The sequence below is a fragment of the Pongo abelii genome, chromosome 5, assembly GCF_028885655.2.
Source record: "Pongo abelii isolate AG06213 chromosome 5, NHGRI_mPonAbe1-v2.0_pri, whole genome shotgun sequence".
Taxonomy (NCBI): Eukaryota; Metazoa; Chordata; class Mammalia; order Primates; family Hominidae; genus Pongo; species Pongo abelii.
Window position 1 is genome coordinate 56,702,035 of NC_071990.2, and position 12,666 is coordinate 56,714,700.

Genomic DNA, 12,666 nt, shown 5'->3' on the forward strand with positions numbered 1-12,666 from the left:
TATGGAACACAAAAAAGTATGGCTCAAACACATTATACTCAATCAAGTTATTTATAAGGTTTAATAGCAATGGATAGCAAAGAAGGGATAAAGCTGGGCCAAAGCCTATACAGGATGCGCATGTAACATAAAAGATAAATGGCTCCTGTGTTGGCCTCTGAGCCACTGGGTCATTTGTTACTATAATGCAGCTTAGCCTAAGTTAATTAGTACAGTTGGAATATTAGAAATAGGAGGCTGCCAAAACAACAATATTAAAATGTATATATGTCATTGGCTTTGGGGACAGGTAGTGAGCAATGAAAAACAATTACTGAAGGTTGAAAAAATGGTGTCTTATGTAAAATTGTGGTGAAATAATTGATAAAAAGCCTTGCTTGTAAAAACTTGCAAAGGCAAATAATGTATCAAATGAACTTATAGCTAGAGGTAAAGAACTGAGAAAACAGAATGTAAATATATATTATGAATTGACTGTTATTGGAAGTATTTGACAAGGTATTATTTTTAAAAACCTATGCGCCACAAAATAATTGGCCAGGTTGCAAGTAGTAATTAAAAGAAATAGACCAAGTGTAAAAACACTGGGATTGGGAGATACAATTGTTTTTCTCATCTCTAATGTAATGGTGAATGCTTTTAAAAAATAAAAGTCCAGTTAAAACTCAGCCTCTGGGAGGGATGAAATCAAAGATGTGGCTATAAACACCATCTTTAAAATCTCTGAGTCCATTAAGGGGAGGTTCAATAAATCCTGTCAAGCTGGACAGTGTGGCGCATGAAAAGTAAACAAAGAGTGTAGTGGATGCCTGATTAATTTAGGTCACCCATTATTAAGTGTAGAAAAGGAGATGTGATTGAAACAAGATTGTGAATGCTGCTATTGGCTGGAATCAAAAGTCAAAAACATAAAATTGCAAATACACACACACATATACATATAATATATGCTATTGAGAGAGTTATTATATAATACCACAGGAACCACCAACCTGAACTAAAAGAGACTCTGCCTGTTTGAGATTTAACATGAAAACAAAGTTACCCTGTATTTGCACTATTTTTAATACTTTTTCTGGACTACCAACAAATTTAGACAAATATAGAAATAAGGCTAAAAATAACAGGAAGAAAAATTATTTTTAAGATTATACCTCTGATATGTCTATAGACCTAATAACCTAAATTAGTAAGAGAAATGAATTCACTTGGTGCTTTAAAAATATAAAAAATAAATAGCTTTTATATATAAAATATATTTTAAAAGGGCTCCATTTATAATAAAAACAAAAGAGATAAAAAATTTTTAGGTTAAAATAAAATTGGATAATGTTCAGGACTAATATCAAAAAATTCAAGATTGAAGTAAAAAGAAAAATAAGCCATAATCTTGAATAGCAATTGGAGAGATGTTAGTGCTTCTAAAACTAATCCATATGTGCAAAGGGATCCTAACTGAAATGTGAATAGCAATTTCTAAAAAATTGAAGGAAAGATACTGAGCTTTATCTGGAAAAATAAGCATTCAAAAATAGCCAGGAAATTTTGATTATAAAGAATAATGAGGAAGGATTAGCCCTGCCAATATTAAGTCAGATCATGAAGTGACAATAATTAAAACAATTCTGCAGTGGAGAAGATGTAGACAGGTCAATGGAACAGAATGAAAAGCCAAAACACCAGGCCCAAATGAAAATGGAAATTTAATGGAAATAAATGGAGAAAAAAGTGGTATTCCATGAATACTATGGCAACTGGCTCTTTATTTAGGAAAACGATTTTATAAAATAAGAATGCTGATATGGTTTGGCTGTGTCCCCACCCAAATCTCATTTTGAATTGTACCTCCCACAATTCCCACTTGTCATGGGACGAACCCAGTGGGAGGTAATTGAATCAAAGGGACAGGTCTTTCACGTGCTGTTCTCATGACCATGAATATGTCTCATAAGATCTGATGGTTTTAAAAATGTGAGTTTCCCTCCACAAGCTGGCTGTTTGCCTGCTGCCATCCATGTAAGACTTGACTTGCTCCTCCTTGCCCTCCACCATGATTGTGAGGCCTCCCCAGCCACATGAAACTGTCAGTCCATTAAATCTCTTTCTTTTGTAAATTGCCCAGTCTCAGCTATGTCTTTATCAGCAGTGTGGAAATGAACTAATCCATTAATTGGTACCAGTAGAGTAGGGTGCTGCTGAAAAGATACCCAAAAATGTGGAAGCAACTTTGGAACTGGGTAACCGGCAGAGGTTGGAACATTTTGGAGGGCTCAGAAGAACACAGAAAAATGTGAGACAGTTTCGAACTCCCCAGAGACTTATTGAATGGCTTTGACCAAAATGCTGACAATGACATGGACAATGAAACCCAGGCTCAGGTGATCTCAGATGGAGATGAAAAACTTGTTGGGAATTGGAGTAAAAGCAACTCTTGTTATGTTTTAGCAGAGACTGGTGACATTTTTCTCCTGCCCTAAAGATTTGTAGAACTTTGAATTTGAGATTATTTAGAGTATCTGGCAGAAGAAATTTCTAAGGAGCAAGGCATTCAAGAGGTAACTTGGGTGCTGTTAAAGGCATTCAATTTTATAAATGAAGTAGAGTATAAAAGTTTGGAAAATTTGCAGCCTGATAATGTGATAGAAAGAAAATCCCATTTTCTGAAGAGAAATTTAAGCTGGCTGCAGGAATTTGCATAAGTAACAAGCAGCTGAATGTTAATCTCCAAGAAAATGGCAAAAATGTCTTCAGGGCACATCAGAGGTCTTCATGGCAGCCCCTCCCATCACAGGCCTGGAGGCCTATGAGGAAAAAATGGTTTCATGGGCCAGGGCCAGGGCCCCCTTGCTCTGTGCAGCCTAGGGACTTGGTACCCTGCGTTCCAGCCACTCCAGCCATGGCTAAAAGGGACCAAGGTACAGCATGAGCCATTGCTTCAGAGGGTGCAGGCCCCAAGCCTTGGCAGCTTCCATGTGGTGTTGACACTGCAGATGCACAGAAGTCAAGAATTGAGGTTTGGGAACCTCCACCTAGACTTCAGAGGATGTATGAAAATGCCTGGATGCCCAGGCAGAAGTTTGCTGCAGGGGCAGGGTCCTGGTGGAAAACCTCTGCTTGGGCAGTGAGGAAGGGAAATGTGGGGTTGGAGCCCCCAGAGTCCCTACTGGGGTACTGCCTAGCAGAGCTGTGAGAAGAAGGTCACTGTCCTCCAAACCCCAGAATGGCATATCTACCAATAGTTTGCACCATGCACCTGCAAAAGCCACAGACATTCAACGCCAGCCTGTGAAAGCAATCGAGAGGAAGGCTGTACCCTCCAAAGCTACAGAAGCAGAGATGCCCAAGACCATGGGAACCCACTTCTTGCATCAGCATGACCTGGATATAAGACATGGAGTCAAAGGAGAGCATTTTGGAGCTTTAAGATTTGACTGCACCGCTGGATTTCAGACTTGCATAGGGCCTTTACCCCCTTCATTTTGGTCAATTTCTCCCATTTGGAATGGGAGTATTTATCCAATGCCTGTACCCCTGTTTTGTCTAGGAAATAACTAAGTTGCTTTTGATTTTGCTGGCTCATAAGTGGAAAGGACTTGCCTTGTCTCAAATGAGGCTTTGGACTATGGACTTTCAAGTTAATGCTGAAATGAGTTAAGACTTTGGGGTACTGTTGGGAAGGCATGATTGGTTTTGAAATGTGAAGACATAAGATTTGGGAGGGAACAGGAGTGGAATGATACAGTTTGGCTATGTCCCCACCCAAATCTCAAATTGAATTGTAACTTCCGTAATTCCCACTTGTGGGAGGAACCCAATGGGAGGTAATTAAATCACGGAGGTGGGTCTTTCCTGTGCTGTTCACGTGATAGTGAATAAGTCTCATGAGATCTGATCGTTTTAAAAACGAGAGTTTCCCTGCACAAGCTCTTTCTCTTTGCCTGCTGCCATCCATGTAAGACGTGACTTGCTCCTCCTTGCCTTCCACTATGATTGTGAGGCCCCTCCATGATTGTGAGGCCTCCCCAGTAACATGGAACTTTAAGTCCATTAAATCTCTTTCTTTTGTAAATTGCCCAGTCTCAGGTATGTCTTTATTAGCAGTGTAGAAACACACTAATACAAATGCTTATCTAACTTTACTCCAAAAACCAAAAATAAAAGGTTAAAAATAAAATAATAAAATTACAAAAATAAAATCATCAGTAATTATAATCAACATGCTAGAATGTGAAACCTTTCTATTTATATACAAAGATAGGAGAAAAAAAGAAGAAAAAACAACTTTACATGAAAATGAAAATTTTCTCTATGGCTAAAATTCCAAAAACCAAGTCAAAACACATAATACAACCCAGAAAAAATATTTTCACACATACAAACAACAACTTACGAAATGCATATAAAAATCAATCTTTAAAAGGATCACAGCCCAGTAGGAAAATAAAAGACATGAGAAAACCGGCAAATTACAGAGAAGTAACACAATGCCCCCAAATCGCATGTCAAGATACCTTACCCAACTCACTAATAAAGCAATGAAAATCAAACCAGTATCATTTCTAAATTACACTGGTGAAAATTAGAATTAAAAAAAAACAGTGCTGATAAGAATGTGAGGAAAGATATTTTCATATACTTGTTGAAAGAGAATCAATTTTCTGGGAACTCAATAAGCAATTTAAGTCAAAGTTTAACTATGAAGTTAACCCTTTGATCCAATAATCAATTTCACTTCTGAGAATTTTTCCTGTTGATAAACTCATGAAAAACTACTGAGAAATATATTCAAAGATGTTTCTTACAGTCTTATTGGTAATACCTAAAGAATAATAATAATAAATAAAGAACCAAGGCAATCTTTGAGATTTCTTAAATTTGATAAAAACAGTCCCTACATTGTATAGCTATGATTAACCTTTTCTTTATACTTTCTCTCATGAAGCCTTTCCAATTTTTAACTTTCCTTAAAATTCCTAGAGAATTTTTTTGACTTTCTTCTTTGGCACTTAACATTGACTATCTTGAAATACAGTTACTTTGTGCTATGTCCTTTATCAGACTCCAACCTCTTTGAGGAAACAATTCATCCTTAACTCATTCCTATTTTTTTCTCGGTACAACTACTATTTACTCATATCCAGATTCCTCTCCACTCTCTGGCATGTGGGAAATCATACTTACCTAATCTGTTAAAATACATGGGGTTTGCACAATTTGCTCTAGTTAATTAAACATGAATGGTAGTGATTTAAAAGCCAATGTTTGATTCTCTCTGCACCTGCCACCATAATTAGTCATGATCTAGATGGGGAAATATCTGTTAATCTGAGTCTCCCTGTGAAGACAATGGGAAGCTCCTCACTGCTGCTGATAAATATGTAGTTTGAGGAGCAATAAACCTTTGATTTAAGCCACAAGCATTTGGGGTTTGCTTGTTATTGTAGCATAAGCTACTCTAGCCTACCTATTGTCTTGCCCATGATTAATAATAATTTGCTGAATATACAGAATGTTTTCATTTCCCAAAACACAGTCAACACTCTCGGGTGCTCAAAGAAAATTTCAATAAAACAAATATTTGGGGGAGTCACACTCTTGGTCCTATCAGAGTTTACAAGTGATTAAAGTCAAAGAGAATCCAAAATAGTAAGATAATTCCACTTCCCACAGGCTGTTTTCCAAACCTTTCATGGCTGATGAATATAACTTTGATGAGCCTGTCCATCTTTTAAGTCAATCTAGAGTCATAGTCTTCAGTCAGGTCAAGATTAATTTTGGGGCTAGTAAAAGAACATGAGAACTACTATTTTTAAAATTCATTTTAAAAAATGTCTTTTGTGTGTGTTTCAAATTCACATAATACTTTGCTCAGTAGCACAGATATATAATTTTTATATATGAGGCTACATGTCCAAAAATCTTTTACTGCAATACATTTCGCAATCTAAAGGTTTGATGACCTATGATCTAGAACGAACTATCCCTCTTCCCTAGAGAGAAATGTAGACCATGAACACTCTTACGACCCAGTCAGCACGACCGTGGGTACTCATCCATCTGCTCCCTCCCCTGCCTATCTTCTTGGCTCCCGACAGGCATTCAGGGATTCTTCTCACAGTGCTGGCAGTAGACTAAAAGAAGCACAAGTCACACAGTGAAAAACTACTCTGGCCAAAGCAGAAAAATACAGGAAAAAGAAAGCCAGATTGGGATCAAGGTATTTTATTTCAACCCCCTAGATCCTTGAATAACTTTACACAAATGACTTAAGCTCTTCATTTGTCAGTTCTCCAAAATGTAAAATGAGGATAATTTACTTCACAATTAATCTAAAATGAGCACAGTATGACTTACTGTACTAATCCCACAGGACTTTTTGTGAGGATTTAATGTAAAGGGGAACACATATGGACAAAATCAATGCAAAACATATCAGGAATAAAATAGAAAAGGGTACACACCACAGTAAAAACCCTGAAAGCACCCAATACACAAAGTTTTGTACAGATCTGTGGCTTCTTTTCCTCTCAGAAAAAATAAAAGCAAAAACAACAACAAAAACACAAATCCTAAGTCTTACACAAGCTCAGGCAATAATGACCTATGGGAAACTATTTTAATCTACTAAAATAATTCCTGTCTCTAACACAGTGATGGGGATTCCATTTGGGGTTTGGGATTACCATTGAACTACTCATGCCTACAAAAGAAACAGATTTCCAAACTTCCACTGCTGAGTCTCTGCAGTAGTTTCTCAATGACCATACAACAGAAGACATCCAAAGAGAAGATAAAAACCGAGTTTAGAACCAACAAAATACAAAGCATTCTATAAAAATTCAATAAAAGTTTTAAGTTTCCTTATAATACCAATAGAAAAAAGAGAAAACCAGGACAGAAGAGGAATAACAGCCAATAAATAAGGCAAGACATGGAATTCATGGTTCTTCATGATAAACTAAGATGTTAAATCCATTATATAGCTTTAAAAGAAAAAAGGTTGAAAGATCAGGAGATAATCCAGATTGCAAAAGCAGCCACAGAACTAGTTAAAACCTGAGCACACATAAGTCAGCACCATGTGTACAGAAAGGACACTCAAAAATGCCTAATATCAGAGAATATTTAGGGAGGGCAGAGCTAGTGCTGCTTGGGGAGAAAATCCTCTGAGGAAAGGATTTTTTTAAAGGAAATTGCAGTTTTTGACATTGAAAGTAATGTCAAAAATCACAATTACTTTTGCACCAACCCAATAGTAACACCACTTCCATAAAAAGTAGAGAAATTTGTTTTCTGAAAACCCCTGATTGTAACAACTCCAAGTTTCTCCAGATTCAGATGAAGCAAAATATTTTTTAGAAAAGAGATTGTGCATATGTGTATGTCTGTATTTAATATTCTTATTATTTACTATAGTAGTTAATCATATCAGTAATTATTATTACTATAATTATAAAATATATGCATATATATTTTATAGATACATTTATATCCATATATGTTTATACTTCTTAATATTACAATAATAAAACCTCTTAATGAGGAAGGGGAAGAGGACAGGGCTGAATCCTGGAGGCACCCCAACATTTAGAGAATGTGTGGAGGAGGAAGAAAAAGAGCCAACAAGAAAACATGAAAAGGTAAGTAGTGACGGCAAGGAGAAATCTAGAAGCATGTGGTATCCCGGAAGCCAAGAGAAGAAATTGTCCCAAGAAGGAGGGAATAGTCAACAGTGTCAAACACTGTGGAGACACACAGCAAGACAAGAAGAAATAACTGAAAAATACTGACTACTGGATTTCAAAGATGGAAGACTGGTGAATATGCAGCACAAGGTTGGGATGGAAGTCCTACTAGAGTGGGTCAGAGAGAGAAATGGCAGTGAAAATGTGCAGGAAATAAAGGCAAACCTTTTGGAGCACTTGTACTACAATGAGAAACAGGTAAATGGCCTGGTAGCTAAAGGAAGCTATGTGGTAGATGAAGTGGGGAGGTTTGGGTGGTTTCAAATGGATCATCCTTTAGGCTATTGGGAAAATTTAACTAGAAAAGAAAATGACTAATGACACAGAAGAGAAGGGCTAGTTAATACACAAAGTAATGGAGAAAGATGGGATCCAGAGTGCAAGAGGAGGCCTGTGGACTCCACATGGACACTTTGCCCATAATAAGAGGAGGAAAGGCAGAATATAGGTACATATACGGGTAGGAGGGTAGACATAGTGGGAAGACATTTAGGGAATTTCTGTCTGATTGTTTCAGACGCAGCACTTCAACAGAGAGAGGAAGGATAAAGGATAACAACTCAAAGATAGTTCCAAAAATTTTGCCTTAAGTAATCAGCAGAATGGCGGCACCAATAACAAATCATGATCATCATCACTATCATCACCAATTTATAGCACTTAATTTAGGCCAACCGCATGCATGCCCTCATTTAATCTTCACAAAAAGCCTAGGCAGTAAGTAATACTATGGCTTCCACTTTCCAGATGCTAAAAATCAAGTTTAAAGACATTAAGAAGTGTGATTTGGGAGGTAAGCAGTCTGAATTCAGAACTAAGCCTATAATCTATAATCTGTAACTGCTTTAAGCCCCCAAATCTCATACACATGCACACTTGTGCACATACACACACACACACACAAGTGTTTGGGCGTGGTGTTATCAGAAAATCACATGGGTAGACTCTCTCCCTGTTTTGGTAATTTTTGTTTGTTTGGTCTTCAGGAACACTGAAAGAAGTAATACCACTAACATACTGTTTTAACATGTATTCTCTAATATTTTTTAGCTTTTTTACCCCTGTTCTCTCAAAATATATATTGGAGCTCCTTGGTTATGACTGACTCTATAACAGAAATCACTGTAAAACCACTTAGTTTTTCGATGTTGGAGGCCCAGAGGTAAGGAACTTTATTCAGGTAGGGAAGTCTTACCCATCACATGGTGCTCCGGTCTGGATTCTGAGGACAATGGGAAAGCGAGGCTTTGAAGGGACCACTTAAAAGTTGAATGTACTAACAAAGAAAATAAAATCTATAATTCTTCCAATAATACCCTTGATATAATTATGATATTTTATTTCTTAAGCCTAGAAAAGTCAAGTAATGAGTTTGTACAGAGTCTGGATAGGTTAAAAAATAAATTACTCATACTTCCTACATCTGTAAAATTGAATTTGCCATGGAAAAGTTTCACACTCAATTTGAAAATTCATAAATACATATCAATTAACCAGCATCACCTAATGTAAGTTTTAACAAAAAATAGTTCTCCATACAATTTAAATATATTAGTTTTTTAATATTGAGGAAGTATTTTAAAGCATTTAAAGTATTTTTTAGATTTCAAAGAATAGCTTTAAAGCATGTAATAAAATTAGTTACCAACTGACGACTATTTGCTGAGTAAGTATTCCTTTTGATTTTGCAAATTCAGGAAAAAACACCCTGCAAAATCCATGTATATTCTATTGTGTGATATGTGAAGAACAAATGTTAAAGTCAGAAAGAAAGCACATCTAATTTCAATTATCTTAAGTGGAAATTCCTACTGTAGGAGTCTTTGGAGAAAATCCACAAAATGGAAATTATTCTGGGAAAATATCCTAATGGGGAACAGTATTGTGTGGAACAATCTTCCAAAGGCTACTGCGTGATGCCTGGAAAAGTATCCTGCACTGCCACAAGTCAAAGTCATCTCAGGGGTATGTTTTTTAACCCTTCGTTTCCAAAAATCAAGGAACCATGTTATAAAGGAATAATCAAGGAAAAACCTTCAATTAACTTACTAAATTATTTTAGCTCTGGGCAAAGAACTCTCAGAAGCCACATGGAATGTGAAGCGGAAACTTGGAAGGTAGTACATGGTGATTTTAGACCCACAATGACTATGTCAAATCAGAGTTTAACCCCAACAATGAACTTGAGAAAACAATCAACTCTGAATAAAATCTATGACTGGTCTGAAAACAGAGACCTTGCATAAATATACATCTTATTTATCTTATCCAGTAGATGTATGACATTGTAAAATTCACAGACCTATATTTAAAAGACAACATAACGACCCAAAACAATAAAGTAGTCAGCATAAGATGCCACTAGTAGAATTATAGTTATTCTTTTATTTTAAAATAAGGAACATTTATTCCCACAAAAATTTAGTTCAATTATTTTAAGAGGTACAAATAAAATCCCCCTTCTTATGTTTAGTGTGTAAAACACAACTAAAGAATGAAATCAGTATGTTGGGGAGATGTTTGCACTCCCATTTTATTGCAGCACTATTCACAGTAGCCAGGACATGGCCTCAACCTAAGTTCTGTCAATGGATGAATGGATAAAGAAATTGTGGTATATATACATAATGGAATACTATTCAGCTATAAAAAAGAAGGAAATCCTGTCATTTTCAACAACATGAATGAACCTGGAAGACATTTTTGTTAAGTGAAATAAGTCAGGCACAGAAAGACAAATACCATATCATCTCACTTATATGTGGAATCTAAAAAATGTGGCTGAGCCAATAGGCCACATGCCAGATAGATACCAATTGTGGAGATGGTCCCTTGGGTATTGGACTATCTGAGGTTAACATGGTAACACTTTCCTTTCACATAACCCACTCCCCTCTAAGAAGGTAACTCCCTGTGGAGTTTAACCACAGGGCGAGAACATGGCACAGGGCAATGCCAATCTCTGTTTCATTTGATAGTGATCAATGATAACTTCGTTTATGTAGTGATAAAGCCTTCTATAAGCTTTATTGTCTAATAGCCACTGACAAATTTCTGAGCCCACAAATCTTAGAATTCACCAAGACGCAGACTATTGAATGGAAACCATCATAGCTAACATCCTTTGAGGGACTAACACCATTGATTGCATTTTTGTGTGTGTTTACCTTGTCACCATCTCGCCCTGGTTCTCCTTTGTAACCTGGTAGTCCTCGAGCTCCCTAAATTAACCACAAAATAAAATTTTGTTAATTATCGGTTTTAGTTCACTAAAAATAAAATTTATAAAATGTATATAAGTGGGTCACATACTTGTATTCCTGGTGATCCTGGAACACCTGGTGTCCCTGCAATTCCCTGATATCCCTAAAGAAAAATTTAAAAAGAAAAAAATTAATATTTCACCATATTTACCAAGAGAAGTTCTTCGTTTCAGAATTCACTCTTATCTCAAGTTTCTCACGCCTAAAACTTCACTTAGAGACAAATCCAAAATAATAAAGTGTTAAATGCTTAATAAGGAATTCATACCCTTTGATCTTTATGAAATCCTTTTAAAAGTATATAGGGCCCTAAATATTTGTAAATTAATAAAAATATTTAGAAAATCTTAAATTAAAAGGAGAGTTAATGTTCACAGTTTCTTAAGAAATGTACTGGATTTATTAGAAATACATTCAACATATCCAAGAGAGAAACATTTCAAGAGATTTGAGGATTAAACAAATGTGTATTTATAAACCACCTAATTAATGGCCATCTGAGTTAGTCCCTAGAATAAATTAACCTTTAATTAATATTATTCTTCAATCTTTAAATTACTCATTTTAGAAAGCTGCTGATGTTAAATGTAAGAAGGTGGTTATGACATATCCCCCATGGTCCCCCAAGGCTGGGCTGTTTGCTTAGGGGAGGGGGATGAGAGAAGTCACTCTCATCCCCACTGCTTCTTAGACATCCCTCCTCAAACACTGGAACTTTGGTAAAATAGCACAATTTTTTTAGACAGAGTTGAACTATTTATTGTTGGTTTAGCACATGGCAGCTAAAGTCTCCAAATTAGCTTGTAGGCCCTAAACATTTATCTAGGTTTCTTAGGGCTGATTGTCAGGTTAATGGACCACCTGGCACCTACAAACATAATAACCACTATCAAGTTCCATCTTTCTCATATTCTTTATTCAGACTCCATTTTTCTTAGATCTTACTGTTTGGGTACCAGTCTCCATTGTCAACTATGTTAACACAGATCTCATTAATGTTTCCAATTACATCTTCATTCATAAATCTAAAACCTTCATTTCTATGTGGCTATTCATGGGTGTCTGCACTGGTCTTCATATTCATCCACTCACCTGTCAATATGTTTTTAACTGTAATTTTAGAGACATCATAATTCCCTGTTTTTCTATTCACATTTTCAAATATCCTTTCTAATATTCTTTGCTACCTCTAGTAATGAGTTGTCTCTGAAAGATCAGTCTTATTGTTTTTCTCCTTTTACATGCATTTACATTTTCTATTGTGTAAATTGCCTTCTCAGTTACTTCTAGAATGACAATGACTATACAATTTTTCTTTTTCTTTTTTTTTTTTTTTTTGAGACAGAGTCTCACTCTGTCACTCAGACTGGAGTGCAGTGGTGCAATTTCGGCTCACTACAAGCTCTGCCTCCCGGGTTCACGCCATTCTCCTGCCTCAGCCTCCCTTGTAGTTGGGACTACAGGCATCCGCCACCACACCCAGCTAATTTTTTGTATTTTTAGTAGAGACGGGGTTTCACCATGTTAGCCAGGATGGTCTCGACTAATTTTTTGTATTTTTAGTAGAGACGGGGTTTCGCCATGTTAGCCAGGATGGTCTGAATATCCTGACCTCATGATCTGCCCTCCTCGGCCTCCCAAAGTGCTAGGATTACAGG

General features: G+C 36.3%; 1 protein-coding gene across 1 annotated transcript in view; it reads right to left on the reverse strand.

The window, feature by feature from the left end:
- Positions 1-12,666, reverse strand: part of COL21A1 (collagen type XXI alpha 1 chain) — a 202,408-nt gene that overhangs the window by 78,574 nt on the left and 111,168 nt on the right. The window contains exons 11-12 of the mRNA XM_054557654.2: positions 11,058-11,111; positions 10,913-10,966 (exon numbers count right to left, since the gene is read on the reverse strand). Coding sequence (XP_054413629.2) covers positions 10,913-10,966; positions 11,058-11,111 — 108 coding nt within the window. The remainder of the gene's footprint in view (positions 1-10,912; positions 10,967-11,057; positions 11,112-12,666) is intronic.